General features: G+C 36.1%; 1 protein-coding gene across 1 annotated transcript; it reads left to right on the top strand.

The window, feature by feature from the left end:
- The first annotated feature begins 6,974 nt into the window (after positions 1 to 6,974).
- LOC135622203 (protein MIZU-KUSSEI 1-like) lies at positions 6,975 to 7,944 on the top strand. The gene has a single exon (XM_065123848.1). The coding sequence runs from the start codon at positions 7,095 to 7,097 to the stop codon at positions 7,794 to 7,796; it is 702 nt and encodes a 233-aa protein (XP_064979920.1). The 5' UTR covers positions 6,975 to 7,094; the 3' UTR covers positions 7,797 to 7,944.
- Positions 7,945 to 16,829: the final 8,885 nt, after the last annotated feature.

The raw sequence follows: 16,829 nt of genomic DNA, 5'->3' as shown, positions 1-16,829 counted from the left end.
GCTCCATCTGCTTCCTATCATTGTGAACAGATAGCGATAGATCTTTCAAAAGGGGTTCTTATTCGATTCAGAAGGACCTACCAACTAATGAAAACGACGACCTATTGCCTAACTTTGTCGTGTGCTTAAAAGATGGTGTGATATTGATGTAAAGCAGCTTCAATTTGCTACTTTGGGACGCAGACCGGAATGCCATACAGCTTCTCCCTCACGCTACCAAACTTCTATTCATTCCCTCTTCGTGGTGCAAAGATTGGTTCGTCACGATTCATCAAACTTAAATGAAGGTAAAGGCTTTCCAGTTTACATGGCTGGGAACTATAGAAGCGAAGAGAGAACATCAACATATTAAGGATCCACATGGTGTATAATTATCAACAGATGTTTATGACGCTTACGTGAATCAAAAACACGACCCCTGCGATCTATTTCACTGTAGGAAACGGGCTTTGTGTTAGAGTGTTAAACTTGTTCACATCCACAAACTTCACATCTATAAAAAAAATTCTTGCATGATACTAAACAAATTAAAATTAAAATTTAGTACTCAAATGACGAGAGAAATCCAATATGGATTTTATCTCATTGAATATAATACATTATATTGAGAGTCTTGGATTATATAAAGTCATGTACTGTACCCCTTTGTGTGCGTGTGTGCTGAAGTTGTAACAAGTTTTTAGTAAATACATTTGAGAGAAAAACATCTTCCTTGTCCAAATTTATCTCATTCTACTCTTCCTTCTTCCTCCTTTATTGGTATTAAAGCCAGATTAACCAATGGCTTCCTCGAATGCATTCCCAATACAAATCCCTAGATTGATGAAGAAGAACTATGATTTATAGTGCATACAAATGAAGGCATTTCTAGATGCTCTAGATATATGGGAGTTTATAGAAGATAATTTCATTGAATCAAGTACAAAGAAAGACGCACAAATATATAAAGAAACAACAAAATAATTCAAAAATCAAAGAATGAGGAAGAAAAAAAACTTGTTCATTATACACTAATCTCTTGACAAAGCAACATTTGAGATTATCTCCTAATGATATCAAAGGGGGTATGAGACACTTTTAAAAAAACATTTGAAAAAGGTGAAAAAAATATGTAAATTTCGGAAACTACAGCAAGACTACCTTCGATTACTTTTCCAAGTCATTTCTATTATTCACCAAATGAGAAGGAATGATAAAAATAAATAAATGACCAAAGATAATGAAGAAAATTTTAAGATTTTTGGATCTAAAGTTTGATTTTGTTATCATAGCAATTGAAGAATCGAAAGGTCTAGAACAAATTTCTTTGGAACAATTCATGAATTCAAGCACATGAACAAAGGCTTACAATAAAAGAAAAAAATAAGCCATTCGAGCAAACTCTACAACTAAACTTGCACTAAAAAAGAAAGGAGAACCGAAGTGTCAAAGAGATAGAGACCATGGGCAACATGGGCAACGAGGAAGTGGAAGAGGTCAACCTACTTAAGAAGCACAAAACAAGCATAATAGAGACAATACAAATGAAAGAAGTTGAAGCCATGGACGAGATAGAAAATGAGGTGTATGACAAATTTTGAATTCAATGTTTTGTTTGCAAAAAGTTTGGCCATTATGCTGCAAAATGCTATTATAATTCCAACAATATAAATTAGAATGCAAATTTTATAAATATAAATGAAAAAATGAAACTCTTATTCTAATAATGGTTAATGATATAGTATCTAGACACAAGGGCTTCTAGTCACGAGTTGCTATAAAAAAATCTTTGCTGAAATTAATATGACTTATTCTTGAACTAAGGATCAAGAATTGCTTTTGATGATTTGTCATAAAGATCAAGAAAAAGAAAAAAAAGAAAATCTTGAACTAAGTAATGGGAAGCAAATATGCATTTTAAATGTTTACTATGATCCTGATATAAAAGATAATATTTTAAGCATGTATTGAAATGAAATATTTATCTCTTTTTATTTGTGATAAAAATAAGACTTTAATCTAGCATATGAAAATGAATAAAAACATAATGATAATGTGTTTATTATTAATTGTATTATAACAATGATTTTAAGATATGCTATACATGATATGATGTATCCTTACCTGAATAAAACTATAAAGGCTTATACTTACTAAATAATTACTCACTATAGATACTATGTGAGTAAGAATACTAGTACCCTACCCAAATGATTAGGTAGGGAAGTGACTCTCCTACAAATTCCACCTGTAAGTATAAGGAAAATTCTATCACTTGCAAGCAGGCGAGCAAACAGAGGAGAAGACTTGGGTATAATCTGAATACTTGAATGATGCATACAATGCATTTAAGGTTGAGGAGCGACATGGATCACATGGTGCAAGTGTTATACGATCAAAATAGAAATAATAATATGATATAAATAAAATAGATCTAACGCACAAATAATCAAAAATATATCTAATGCATAAATAGATCTAGTTTATGTAATGATCTATGATAACTTAGATTTCAATAGCATGATTTTGATACCAATAGTAAGAAATAAAAATTGTAATATAGAATAACTTATTGTTAGGATTGAAATCATAAACATTGTAGATCAAGAACATATTGGTGCATAACTTTTGATGTGATAATCAACAAAATACCTCTATTACCTCAATGCATCTACATCATTGTAGCACCTCATAGATTTACATAGAAAGCTAGACTCATATTCTCCTCTCTTCCTACAATTAATGGAAGAAAGACTTATTAGGAAGATGAGAGAAGAGGTCTCTATGATATATAGATATGATTTTGCCAATATATAAGTGAGAGCTAAGAATCTAGGAAGAAGAGAGTCTCTCCGATCAAGATTTTCTCTTAGGGTTTCTTAACATAAATAGATTTTCTCTTCTATTAGCTAATAACTTTAATCATAATTTAATTAGATATTTAATATATCTTAACCAAAGTTAAATAGGGCCGTACAATCTAATAAAAAAAAATTAGAAATTAGAGAATAGAATTAGTACTATTCTTGAGATTAGCGATGCAATGGTGTGGGTGACTCGGTGGAGCAAGCGTACGACGAAACAGTAGCCCAACGAAGCAACCACTTGATTGAGCAAGTGGCATGGCAGACTTGTGAGAAGAGTCGATAACGACAAAAATCGAGAGTAAATAAGGGTTAGGATTTCTATCATATAGTAACCATCTAGTGATCTTAGAGAATATTATAGAGTACTTTAAGAAATTTAAATAATTTCATTAGCATCTGACAGATGGTGAAATGCTAATAGATAGCATCGATGTTTGAATATTTGTAATGCAACATCCAGATCAAATACAATTTGAAAAAAAAATTACCAAACACTAATTCATATTTGAAATGTGCATTTGATCCTCAATGTCTTTTTCAAATGTGTTCCACATGCATCATAAATCAAAATAATATAAAATTAAAAGGATCAATGTAAGATATATTTTGTATGTTTATAGAGCAAACTCCAACATTATGCGTAGATTCTCCACAAATTTGAAACATGTTTCCTGTTGATAACTACTCGTTAAGGTCAACCAGCAAACAGTCAACTGTTCGACTTTGTTGATAGCATTCGATATACAGATTCAAACATAATACAAGAGTTTTATATGATAAAATCCTATGGCACTCCCCACTGCTGGAGAGTATTATTACGTATGTCATACACCTTAATTTGTTTTTGTTAAATTTTATTCACTTGCAAAATTTGTCGAGAAGGTGCAGTAGACATTTCTCGATGTACGCATCAGTGATGGTACAGAAGAAGAAGAGTAAAGAAATTTCAAAACTGAACTTTTTTTAATCATGATAACTCAAAACTTTTGACTCCTCATGTCTTAGCTCTTTTATCTCTTTATCTCTTACAGTACTCAATTCATCGTATTGTCTCCTATTTATCAACCCAAAACTTTGAGTTCAACCAAGATTGACTCTTATCTTAACTAAGATTTTTAAAATAACCTCATAATTAATCATAAAGTTTAACCTAATGTTCTAGCACCCTTCACTAAATTAGACTTTGCAAAAATATATATTATAAGAAGTCTTGAAACTTGATGTAATCTCCTTTGATATCATAATCACATGTGCCGTGCTTAAATCAAAAAAATTAAAAAAAATAATAACACAAGTTATGCAATTCACAATAGTCATTTATGCATTGATTTGTCTTATCTGTCTCAATCATACTGAATATAAATTCAGTATGATTAAGATTATCATATATCAAAAAAAAATCTCTCACTCTAGCTTTAAAAAAATTCTAGATTATCAACAAGGACCCTTTTAGCACAAGTATCAGGAAGATCTTCTTGATTTTTATCTATTAACTTATTCGGTTTAGTAAATTCTTGTTTTTCATAGGGATGTAGAAGTGCTTTTATACTTTGTGAAAGTAAAATTATCATCTTCAACAAAAATTATGTTGTCAACTATTATATTTTTCATATCATAAAATGCATCTTGTTCTTGCACGATTCCAACGCCCGTTAATCTCAATATAAATATTATTGGGAAAATCCATCTGATGAGGTCTTCACATTCTTTAGACTCTGCACAATAATAATCTATCTGATGTGGAGGCCATATATCTTTACCATAAAAATATTTTAAAATTAATTTATTTTTTCTTTCTATCTCAGCTTTAAAATTTTATGAAATAATACTTCCATTCGTAATTACTTGAAAGGTACCAGATAGACAATCGACATGAGAGATCATCATGATGCAATGATTGATGGAGAAAGATCAACAGGCTACAAAGATCACCTTCGAACTAGAGGATTGAAGGAATAAGTGATGATTCTTTTTTTAACTTTTTAAGTTTCTCATTATTACCTAGATTTAATATAGAAAATTGTTATACATAGAAAATTGTAATAAGAGTTCTTCTTGAATAAGAAGATTTAGAAAAAAAATATTTTACATGGTTTTAAAGATGATCACATGATAGAGAGTTTGAGTCACTCCTAAAAAAATAAAAGGAATAGTTGATTCTTAATAGAGAAGAAGATAAGATAACACTAAAATTTATCTCTCAAGCAATTTTTAATTATTATTTTATGGATTTCTAAAGCTAAGACAAGAAGAAAAACTAAGTTAATTTCAGAATATTTTTAAGGAAAAGATATTTGTCCTGTGTGTTGGGAGAGGACATGGATATCTTATGTCGATAGAAATAGATTTGCAGTCGTAACTAAGACTTTTAAACCAATCACTTATCTAATCATAAGTTTTAATTTAATATTTTAACTATATCAAAAAATCTATACTTAATATTTTTCCTGAAAAGAATTGTTTAATCATACTGATGTTTCTTGATTAATGCATTGCCATATTCATTATCCAATTATTTGTTTCGCGATTGTTCATTATTATTATTATTACTATTATTACTATTATAGATTCCGTTGACTATTTTATTTTTGTTGCCATGGACGTATTGAACTTGTACAAATGGCAAATAAGAGTGACCCGCCGAAGCCACACCATCGATATCCCCTCTACACGTACGACCTCTATATATATATATATATATATCCTCTCTACACGTACGACCTCTATATATATATATATATATGTATTAATGAACCCATAGCTTATAAACTCTATAATCATCATTACTATGCATCAATAAGTTGTCAGGTGCTACTCTCTTGTACAAGGTTCGATCTCTCTTGTAGTGCGCGCATCATGAAAGACAACGAAGGTACTGTAAGTGGATTACTCTTTAAGACAATGCGGATTAAAAGAGCAACTGATGTACTGCAAGTGTACAGTAGTAATATCTATAAGAATAAAAAGGGCATGCAATCCAATAAAATACTATCATTTATGTACTGCAAGTGTACAGTAGTAATATCTATAAGAATAAAAAGGGCATGCAATCCAATAAAATACTATCATTTCTGAGCTATGTGTTGTGAAAGTTGAGAGGGTATGCTGCACCAGTTCGTACAACGAAGGATCGGAACCCACTAAAGCCCTCCCCTACTGTGCCTTTAAATATACACTAGCAAGTATCACGGATCATTCGTGCATCGTCCTATTTTTGACTTCCTAGCTGGCATCCAACATGGCATTGTCAATATTTGGTCAGTTAATCAACATCGTTAGGTCAATCTCTATATGCTCTGTCGATTCCTTTTGTCTTTCGTCAAGCTGCGTTGGAACAATAGAGTTGACATCAGTTCATTGAGTTGATACATGGAACACGGAAGGATGAGGAAAACGAACGCAGCCAATCAGAGTCCAGGCTTTAGAAAGCATAAGAGGAGAATCTCCTCCTCCTCTTATGCATGCAAATGGGAACCGGTTCTCACCGTGTTTTAGATGACAGTGGAAGGGCTGTGACACAGTCCAAAGAAGGGAGGATGGTCCATCTCTTTCCACGTGAAATTGTTGCCCCCCAGCATGCACGTCTCTCTTGATGTTGACTAATCTACAGAAGAGATAAGATCGATCGGCCATAGGGGAATACGGTCCCGATGTTATATTCGTGGTTACCTCAATGAAGTGATTCGTCGCCAGTGGTCCTTGCATGTCATGCACAGTATCAAGCACTAAGCACTGAAGGCTATTCTCTCTCCCTTTGTAGAACAACGGAAACCCACTCTTGCAAACGTTCAACCGAAAAAGACATACTACTGTCATTGATTCATGATCGCCGGACTCAGCCGGGGAATCGAAGAAATCTGATGTCATGAGGTATCAGCCAACGAGGTAGGACGCGTGCATGGTCCCCTTGACAACTACACTCGATCTTTGATTGATTTGTTCATAGCTTTGACTCGAGTCTCATCGCAGCATGCACGAAGAGGGGCACATCTCCATCGGTCCTATTAAATAATTAAGCACTTAATCCTATCGTTAATTCTAGTGAACGAACTCTCGTCCAGTAATTAATTGCTTCTCCTCTTCTTTATTGGCGACTATTGGATTCTGTGCATATGCGTGCGAATAGTCCACTGACTCCGACACCCTCCTTGGCTGCCCCCCTTGCCTCCTTAGTTAGAGAGGAGACCATCTCAAGCATCGTTCCCCGCACCGCACCAACGCTCTCTTTCTTGCCGTGGCAATTTGAAGATGAGGACGATGATGGACTTGGGGAGCCAAAGTGGTCTCCACATCATCGATACGTCGATCGCCGTCGACTGCACGAGGGACGTGCGCCTCCGTCGCACCCTCCGCAGCCTCGTCCAGCACATGGTCCCCTGCTGCGTCTTCCCACCCTCCGACGCCTCTCACGACTTCCTCGACAACCGCTCCACCCACGGTACCGGCTCTTCCACGACCACCATCGTCACCGGTACCTTCTTCTGCTACCGCCGCGGTCGCGTCAGCTTCTGCCTGCACGACGAACCCTCCCGGAACTCGCCCATCCTCCTGCTCGATTTCACCATCCCCACCGCCTACCTCGCCAAGGAGATGCAGCATGGCGTGCTCCGCATCGCGCTCGAATGCGACCGCTCTCGCCCTCGTTCATCGATGCCCATGGCGCTCTTCAGTGTCCCGTCGTGGTCTATGTACTGCAACGGCCGCAAAGTGGGGTACGCCGTCCGCCGGCAGATGAGCGAGGACGAGGCGGCCATCTTCAAGCTCATGCAATCCGTATCGGTCGGCGCCGGAGTCGTTCCCAGAGAAACAAAGTCTGGCAGTGGCGATCTCCTGTACCTTCGGGCGAGCTTCGAGCGGGTCATCGGGTCGGTGGATTCGGAGTCATTTCATATGATCAATCCGGTTGGAAGCACCGGGCAACAGCTGAGTATATTTCTACTGCGAACTTAGGCCATCCATCCAATTCTCTCGCTCTCTCTCTCTCTCTCTCTCTCTCCTTTTCTTGGCTGTACATATGGTAGTAGATTGATCTGATAGAGTGCATACGCGCGTGGTCTCTGTAAGTGGTACTACAGTTAAATGAGAAAGTGTTTTGTCACATCCTGATGCACCGTTATTTAATTGGTAGAAAAAAATTACTAGGGAAAAGCTCAAAGGCTAATTATGTTTTTCTTAAATGTAACTGCAACTGCATGTTATGTTAACAAGTTTATGAAAGCTTCAAATGAATGTTAGGAAGAAGTTAAATGCACGAAAGGACTGACATCTTAATTGAACTTAAACGGAACAAACATCATTGTCATAAACAGTAAGCGAAGGTGGACGTCGTAGTTTATTCCTTTCCCAGCACACAGGGAGTTCGTGAAAGAGTAAATGATAGTTATAACTGTACGGAATAACATTAGTGATTAATGTGTCGGTTCACATTCTGCTTCGTAATGGGATCAGTCATTGTGGTGGCTTCCAGCTAGATGCGACCTCTCCCCTTGGTTGGATTGTATCGGAACCCGACAATTTCGACATTTATTAGGAGAGGCACAGATGGGTGGTGGCCGGCGGTGGGGAACTTTGGTGGAGACGACATGCGCGCGCACGAGCTGTAGGTCCATATTATTGCGTGTGTGTACCACATTTCATTATTGGAGACCTAAACCTCCGCCGGATGTTTTTAGTCGAATGGGCACGTCCCCCGAAACTGAATCAATCACATAACACGAGAACATACGTGTCCGGTCGTTCCTGCAGCTCCCACTTTGTGTTGCATTGTTTTTGACGTTAGTTGCACTTTCTTGTGGGGCCTACTTCTCGTACGCATCAATTCCTAACCAGCATGCTTCCCGGACAATTCATTTGCAACCTTCCCACTTCCTAACGGCAGCCGTAATCGTGACGTGGAGTGTGTTGGGGGAGAAAATGATGAATAATAAAAATTATAACAATAATTTGAGACAAATTAATATGATTTAACATTCTTTGTCCATATTTAGAGAGAAACCTAGATTCTTCTATTACATAAATTATAAAACTCTCCAATTAATTCCAACTCATCTACAACTCCTCTTATATATACTTTCATATAAATATCAAATAATTTTTTTATATATTTTTTTCTCATAATCTCTAGGCTCCTTGTACACCTCATATAAATACTTAAGAATTTCTACTACTTTTTCGCTTACTCTCTTTAGGCTCCTAGAAAAAATAATCATATTAATTTTTAGAGCAATATTACAAAAGGCTCATCTTTCTACCTAAATCTCTAATCCTAATCTAAATTTATCAAAGAATACTCAAGATCTTCTCACCAAGCAACTCCTTACTCAAATCTCTATCATTATTTATTATAGAAGTTATAAAGATTAAATTTTTCCTTCATACGAAGAGTTACAAAGTCCTAAATGAATGAGCATATTTTTTAAAGTCCCTAATTTTACCAAGAACCTGAATGTAAATATAAAACTTATGGGGACTAAATTGCAAATAGTCGATCGACTTCATCCCTTTAGCTCCCTAGAATAAAAAAAAATAAAAAGAAAAATGATCGAGGACCGGTTTTGATACAAATGGATTCACAAAAAAATATATTAGGTATAGTTTTCAATACACTTGCTTTTATATTAATTAGATTTATATTTTAGATTATAGACTGAGGAATCTTCATGTTCTTACTTGATTGGATATTTATGTTAGGAAGAAAATAAACGAAGGAAATTGGTCAATTAAAAAAAAGGTAAAAAAAATCAGAATATATTATATCAAGGATATACGATCAGAATAAATATTCGATAAACTTCATCCAATATATTTTCAAAAGTATTAAAACATACATTTGAAATTGATTAATACATATTATTTATATGATTTATAAATCTTTATTATTTAAAAGTATTGTACAATAATTAAAATGTTAAAAATTTGGAAATGCTTATAAGTGTTTTTAAGTTATCTTATCTAAATTTATATGAAAATATTTATCTAGCATTATATTTGAAAAGGATTAGGAAAATAATATATGATTACATCCTTTATGAAAAATATATTAAAAAAATATTTATTAAACTCTTAGTTTTATAAGAAAGTAATTGATATGTTGTTTTTCATGACATGCCAATTGTGTGGTTAGTATGCCGATAATTTGAACCATGGAGGTTATACATTTGTTGTATGTTTGACATAGGGAGAAATGTGTTACCTACACTATGGGGTTTAAACATAATTCTCAACTTTATCACAAGGAAATAACATGATCATAGTCATTGATGCTATTATGATTTCTGTTTCCACATATGCACTTTAACTATATTTATACTTATAAACCCTTAGCTAAAGATGACAGTCTTTGCAGTACAGTGCTTTATGCAATGATATGTAACATTTGATTTATGCATACTTTCATTATGAAAATATATTTAAATATATGCTAGTCATGATTTGAAATGCATATATTGATATTTAAGCATTTTATGTTAACAATGTCATGATTTTGAAACATATGTAAAGTTTAAGTTTTCATAAATTGTATGAGCATAATGTATTTGATATACATGCATACTTCAAAAAGCATGTGCTAAATGCATAAATATTTTATATTTTTTTTAAAAAAATATTTATTTATGATAAGTTTTGACTAACATGTGAGTCAAGTTGTTTACTAAGCTATAGTTTACTCGTATGATTATCTTTCAAATTTTTAAAATTGCACAATAGAAGCATGGATTAGTTATTTTATATGCTGAGATTATTATATATTATGATTATTTTATATATTATTGGGATTGAAATTTTATAAATGTTTAAGAAGTTATTGGATCTATTGAATGCCATTGGATTGGTTATGGATTGAGTTATGTTATTAATGTCTTGTGAGTTGATTAATTATGAACTGGATTATATAATAATTATATTGTGAAAGCTATTTTGTTTTGGTTTTAATCTCCTAGTCTTATAGGTGTTGAATCTCGTATTTTGATGATGAAACTACTTGATATATGTTTATGATTTAATCTGCGTTTTGAGTGACGCAGGATGCTTCGATCAGGATGAGACAATTAAAGCAGGAAAATCATGTTGTGCCGAAGGAACATGTCAGAAGATTGGACGTCGGGCCGGTGGATCGGTCGACGTATCGACAGAAGGCTTCGGGCCGTGAACTCGGGCATCGGGCCAAGAAGAGCGGGTATTGTGCCAAGGATATCGGAGTTGCGGAGTCAACTGGCCGATTGGGCAATAGGCTGCACGAGAGGACGATGCGCCGAAGAATCGGACGAAGCGTCGAGGGACCAATGACATGTCGGACAACTTGGTTAATTGCTTAGGATTAATTGTCTCGATTGAAGTTTTGTTTTAAGTGTGCAGGATTAACTACGATGAGATTAAGACAAGCAGCAGGAGTTGCCCCGGAGTCAAGATCATGATCACGTTGGGAGTTCGAGAGTTCGACGGAAGTTCGGACGGTCGTCGGAGGTTCAGAGAGAACAGATCCGAGAAGTCCAGAAGCTTGCCAAGCGAAGCTCGTCGGAACTCGCCAAGTGGATCGTCGCAAAGTCCAGGAGTATGCCGGATGTCCGCAGAAGGATCACCGAGGGTTGTCGGTTGATCGACGGAAGTTGGCCGGAAACTCGCCGGAAGAAGCGATTGACGCATCGGAGCAAGCTGCAGAAGTTGTCTTAGAGATAATCGTAGTTAGCACGATGATTAAGCAGGAAAATGGGAGGTGATCCCATTAGCTTAATCTTGGGGCAATTGGGCCCCTGAAAAGATTCAAGTGGGTCGAATGGAGTGAACCATTCGGACCCTGATTGCACCAGGAGGTGCAACCGCCCCAGCCAGGAGGTGCAACCGCCTGGGCTGAGGGGTTGAGAGGTGCAACCGCCCCAGCCAGGAGGTGCAACCGCCAGGGCTGCACGGTTGGGAGGTGCAACCGCTCCAGCCAAGAGGTTGCACCGCCAGAGCTCAAGTTCCGAGCTCTGCCAGGCGATGCAACCACCAAGCTCAGTCTTCGAGCTTTGGCAGAGTGGTGCATCAGCCTGAGCTCAGTCTCGAGCTTTGCCAGGTGATGAATTCACCAAGCTCGGTCTTCGAGCTATGGCAGAATGGTGCATCAGCTTGAGCTCAGTTTGGAGCTCTGCCAAGTGATGCAACCACCAAGCTCAGATTTCGAGCTCTGCCAGGTGATGCAACCACCAAGCTCAGTCTTCGAGCTCTGCCAGGTGATGCAACCATCGAGCTCAGTCTTCGAGCTCTGGCAGAGAAGAAGCAATCGGCAGAGCTCAGTCTTCGAGCTCTGCCAGGCGGTGCCACCTCTCCAGTCGAGAGGTGCAACCGCCTGATCCCAGAAATTCTGGGATTAGATCGATTTGATCGTTTTGAGCTCGAATTTTGAACTGGGTTGGGGCCTATAAATACCCCACCCATTCAGCACTGAAAAGCCACAGACCCATACCGAAATTGTGATCTTTTCTGTGATTCTAAAGAGCTCAAAAGTATTGTAAATCCTTGAGTCTCCTCCTTCTGTTCTTCAAGTTTTCAACTGTAAAGTGAGGAGAGAGGTCTGTAAAGGTTGTCTCCTAAGCCTGTCAAAAGGAGAGAAACTGTAAGAGGGAAGTTTGGCCTTCGCCCATTGAAGGAAGGCAGCTAGTTGACGTCGGCAACCTCACCAGGTGGAGGAAGCCAAAAGTGGAGTAGGTCAAGGCTGACCGAACCACTCTAAATCTCTGGTTTGCGTTTAATTTCGAGCACTTTATCATTACTGCAAACCTCCCTCATCACTACTGCTCTCTGCGCTTTCACGAACAAGTTCTAAGTGCTGTTCTTCCAAATCTGGATTCAGACGTAAACTCGTATTTTCGTACATTACAGTTTACGTTTACGTTTGATTCTGCAGAACTGTTTTCCGCGCTTTTACGAACGAGCTTCCTTGCAGTTTACACTTACATTTTAATCCTATTAATAACTGCAATCTGTCCTCTACGATTTTACGAACGAGTTTCAACATTTAGACGTAAAACTGCATTCGGACGTAAATCGGCTTTCTTCGCTCAATCATCAGATTTCAGTTTACGTTTACGTCTTGATTTCAACTGCATACTGCCTTCTGCGAATATACAAACGAGTTTCAAAGTTTAGACGTAAATCTGCGTCTAGACGTAAAACTGCGTTTAGACGTAAAACTGCGTTTAGACGTAAATCTGCGTTTAGACGTAAAACTGCGTTTAGACGTAAAACTGCGTTTAGACGTAAATCTGCGTTTAGACGTAAAACTGCGTTTAGACGTAAAACTGCGTTTAGACGTAAATCTGCGTTTAGACGTAAATCTGCATTTAGACGCAAAACTGCGCTTAGACGCAAAACTGCGCTTAGACGCAATCTGCGCTTAGACGCAAAACTGCGCTTAGACGCAATCTGCGCTTAGACGCAAACTGCACTTAGATACAAACTGAGAATTTGCTTTTGCATCTTAATCATTTTTGAACGAACGCAGCTTTTTGTTTTTAAATTATTATAAGACTTCCGCTGCACTAATTCACCCCCCCCCTCTTAGTGCTCTTGATCCTAACAATTGGTATCAGAGCGGGGTTTTTCTCATTTCGGATTTACACCCGAGAGAAATGACTTTTCAAGAGGGCTGTTCGGTCTTTCGTCCACCGTTCTTTAACGGATTGGACTACACTTATTGGAAAACTCGAATGAGAGTTTTCTTAATTTCTCTAAATCTGGATTTATGGAATATCATTGAAAACGGTTTTCAACTTCCCTCCAAACCGATGAACGAATGGTCGGTTTTGGAGAAGAAGAATTTTTCTTTAAACGCAAAGGCTATGAATGCCTTATTTTGCGCATTGGACAAAAATGAGTTCAATCGGATTTCTACGTGTGAAACGGCTTTCGATATTTGGCGCACTCTTGAAATCACGCACGAGGGAACTAGTAGAGTCAAAGACTCGAAAGTTAATATTCTACTGCTTGATTTCGAGCCTTTTCATATGAAACCAAGCGAAACCGTTGTTGACATGTACACCCGTTTTACGGATGTCGTCAATGGTTTAAAATCACTTGGTAAAAGCTTTTCGGATTTTGAACTCGTTAACAAAGTTTTGCGCTCACTTTCTAAAACTTGGGATTCAAAAGTAACTGCTATTCAAGAATCGAAAAACTTGAACCATTTTCCACTTGAAGAACTAATTGGTTCATTGATCACATATGAAATGACGTGCAATGCACGTGAAGAACTTGAGAACCACCTTCCAAAGAACAGGAAGGATTTGGAACTCTGGACAAATGAATGCCACTTGAGCGATGACTCAAGTGATGAGGACAATGATGAACAAACCAACCTTCCAAAGAACAGGAAGGATTTGGGACATAGAACATTTGAAGACCACTCGAGCATAAGCTCAAGTGATGGTGAACTTAAAATGAAACGAAAATTAAAAAGCAAAAAGAATGGAACTACTTGCTTTAAACGCAAGAAGAAGAACAAAAATTGGGATGAATCGAGCTCCTCCGAAGAAGAGAAAGTCAACAAAAGCAAGGCGGCAAACTACGCCTTAACAGCCTACAATGATGAGGTAATCGAAATCCCCCTAATTTACTTCGAAATTACATGATGCTTTTCATGATGAACTTTTCTTTTTCTTTAAATTTTCTTGAAAATTATATTTTTAATAATTTAACAATGAAAATGCAAAAATATGATCATGCTTGTAATCTTGAAAATGATAATGAAAATTGCATGTCTTATGTTAATGCAAGATAGAAATCTAATGATTTTACACCTAGTGAGATTAATCTTATGTGCTTGAGAAGCAAGAATGTATATTTTGATGATTTTCATATTGCTTTTCAATGACGATACATGGCTTTTGTCTGGAAGGCTTGATATTTTTCATTGTCTTTGTTTATTAAATATAATGTATGGTTTTGACATAAGAATAAAGATTTGAGCATGCTATTATAAAGTCAATCATAAATTAAAATTAAAGAAGTTTTAGGCATTTATGAGAATCATTCAAAATTATCTTCAATGAAACCTTGCTTAATGTTGCAATGAAAATATTAAAGTTATACTTGATGATTTCAGATTTGACAAATGCTACACTTTAAATATGAATCATTCTTCAATCAAATTAAATGCTTCAATCATTTTCTATCTCTAAGAGTTCTCGATTTTGGTGAAATACAAGTGATAAATTCATTTATGATATCTTGTAAATCACTTGAATTATGAATGAGTTTTTCTTTTTTATGATGTGTTAAAAGAATCACTTAAAAAGAAAATGTTTTTCCCATTTTATCGAGATTAATGACTTCATGATATTATGTGAATCTCGAAACTGATTTTGATGAAATAGTAATAACGTTATTCATGTTATGAATCTTAAAAATGATTGAAATATTTAACACTTTTATGCTCTTCCCCCTACTTTCTTCTTGTTTTCAATGATAAAATGGGGAGAAGTTTTGATCATGCATGGTAGGATATAATTTGACAAAATTGATACCATCATGATATGAAACATTTATAATGTACAATTATGCATGCAATACTTGTGCTTTCTAATTATGATGTGATGTATTGCATATGATGTAAATCATGATTTAAAATGCTATGAGTGCCAAGTTACACATTTTGAGAAGAAATTGTTATATTGAAATATTAATGTAATTATGAATGGTGATATGATATCATGCATGTAATACTTCAATTTATGATAATGATGCATGCTATGATAAAATATTCATGATGAAAAATTATCTTGACATTCATAACTTGATTATTCATCATTTGTCATGATTTTGAAATCGTTGTAAAAAGAAAAGAGAACTACAAAACTGTATTCTCTCTTTCTTTTTTTTTCAATGACAAAGGGGGAGATAGCTAGCTTGTACAAGTCAAGAAGATGCAAAAACTTGATTTGCTAGCTTACCTATTTTAAGAAGCAAAGATTGCTAACTTGCTTATTTCAAGAAGAAAAATTGTCTTCTTGAACATCACTATCTTGAATATCTCAAGAAGCAAAACTTGCAATTTGCACGTTGCAATAGGAAGCAAGAATCATGAGCTTACACAAGAAATTTATCTTGCATTTGCTTTCGAAATTTTTGCTAGCTTATATATTGTGAAACTTGTATATCGTAAAAATTGCTAGCTTGTTGGTCTAAAGAGAAGCAAAAAGTTGCTATCTCAAAAGAAGCAAATGTGCTATCTTGCCTATCTCAAGAGGCAAAAATGCTAACTTGTGCATCTAGCAAAGTGAGCAAAATTTTCAAGAAGCAAGAGTTGCCTTCTTGAACATCTCTAATTTGCTAGCTTGCATGATGTAGAACTTGCTATCTTGAACATTACCAAAAGTGCTATCTTATATGCTATAAAACTTGCATATCCAAAACTTGATAGCATGAATGTTCTAAGCATGATGTAACACTTGCTAAATCTTCTAGCTCCAAGATTGCATGATGATAAAACTTGATACTATGATTTTCATGCAATGAGTTGAACCAATATCACACACACTTGATTGTAGTACTTCTCCTTTTTGTTGATGACAAAGGGGGAGAAGTATGTTGATGACATGACATGTGATGCATAAGTTTATGCATAAGTTCATGTTGACGTGTTGCAAGTATTCATGATGAATATTGCAATGACTTGAATTCAGTTTGAATTCAAGGTTCTATCAATATGGCATATTGATAGGGGGAGTTTGTTTAAACTCCGGGAGTTAAGTTTAACTCCGTCATCAAGTGGTTGTCATCATCAAAAAGGGGGAGATTGTTGAATCTCGTATTTTGATGATGAAACTACTTGATATATGTTTATGATTTAATCTGCGTTTTGAGTGACGCAGGATGCTTCGATCAGGATGAGACAATTAAAGCAGGAAAATCATGTTGTGCCGAAGGAACATGTCAGAAGATTGGACGTCGGGCCGGTGGATCGGTCGACGTATCGACAGAAGGCTTCGGGCCGTGAACTCGGGCATC

The sequence above is a fragment of the Musa acuminata genome, chromosome BXJ2-9 (assembly GCF_036884655.1).
Source record: "Musa acuminata AAA Group cultivar baxijiao chromosome BXJ2-9, Cavendish_Baxijiao_AAA, whole genome shotgun sequence".
Lineage (NCBI taxonomy): Eukaryota > Viridiplantae > Streptophyta > Magnoliopsida > Zingiberales > Musaceae > Musa > Musa acuminata.
The sequence above is the reverse complement of the archived record's forward strand: the minus strand, read 5'-3'. Positions and strand labels throughout refer to the sequence as shown.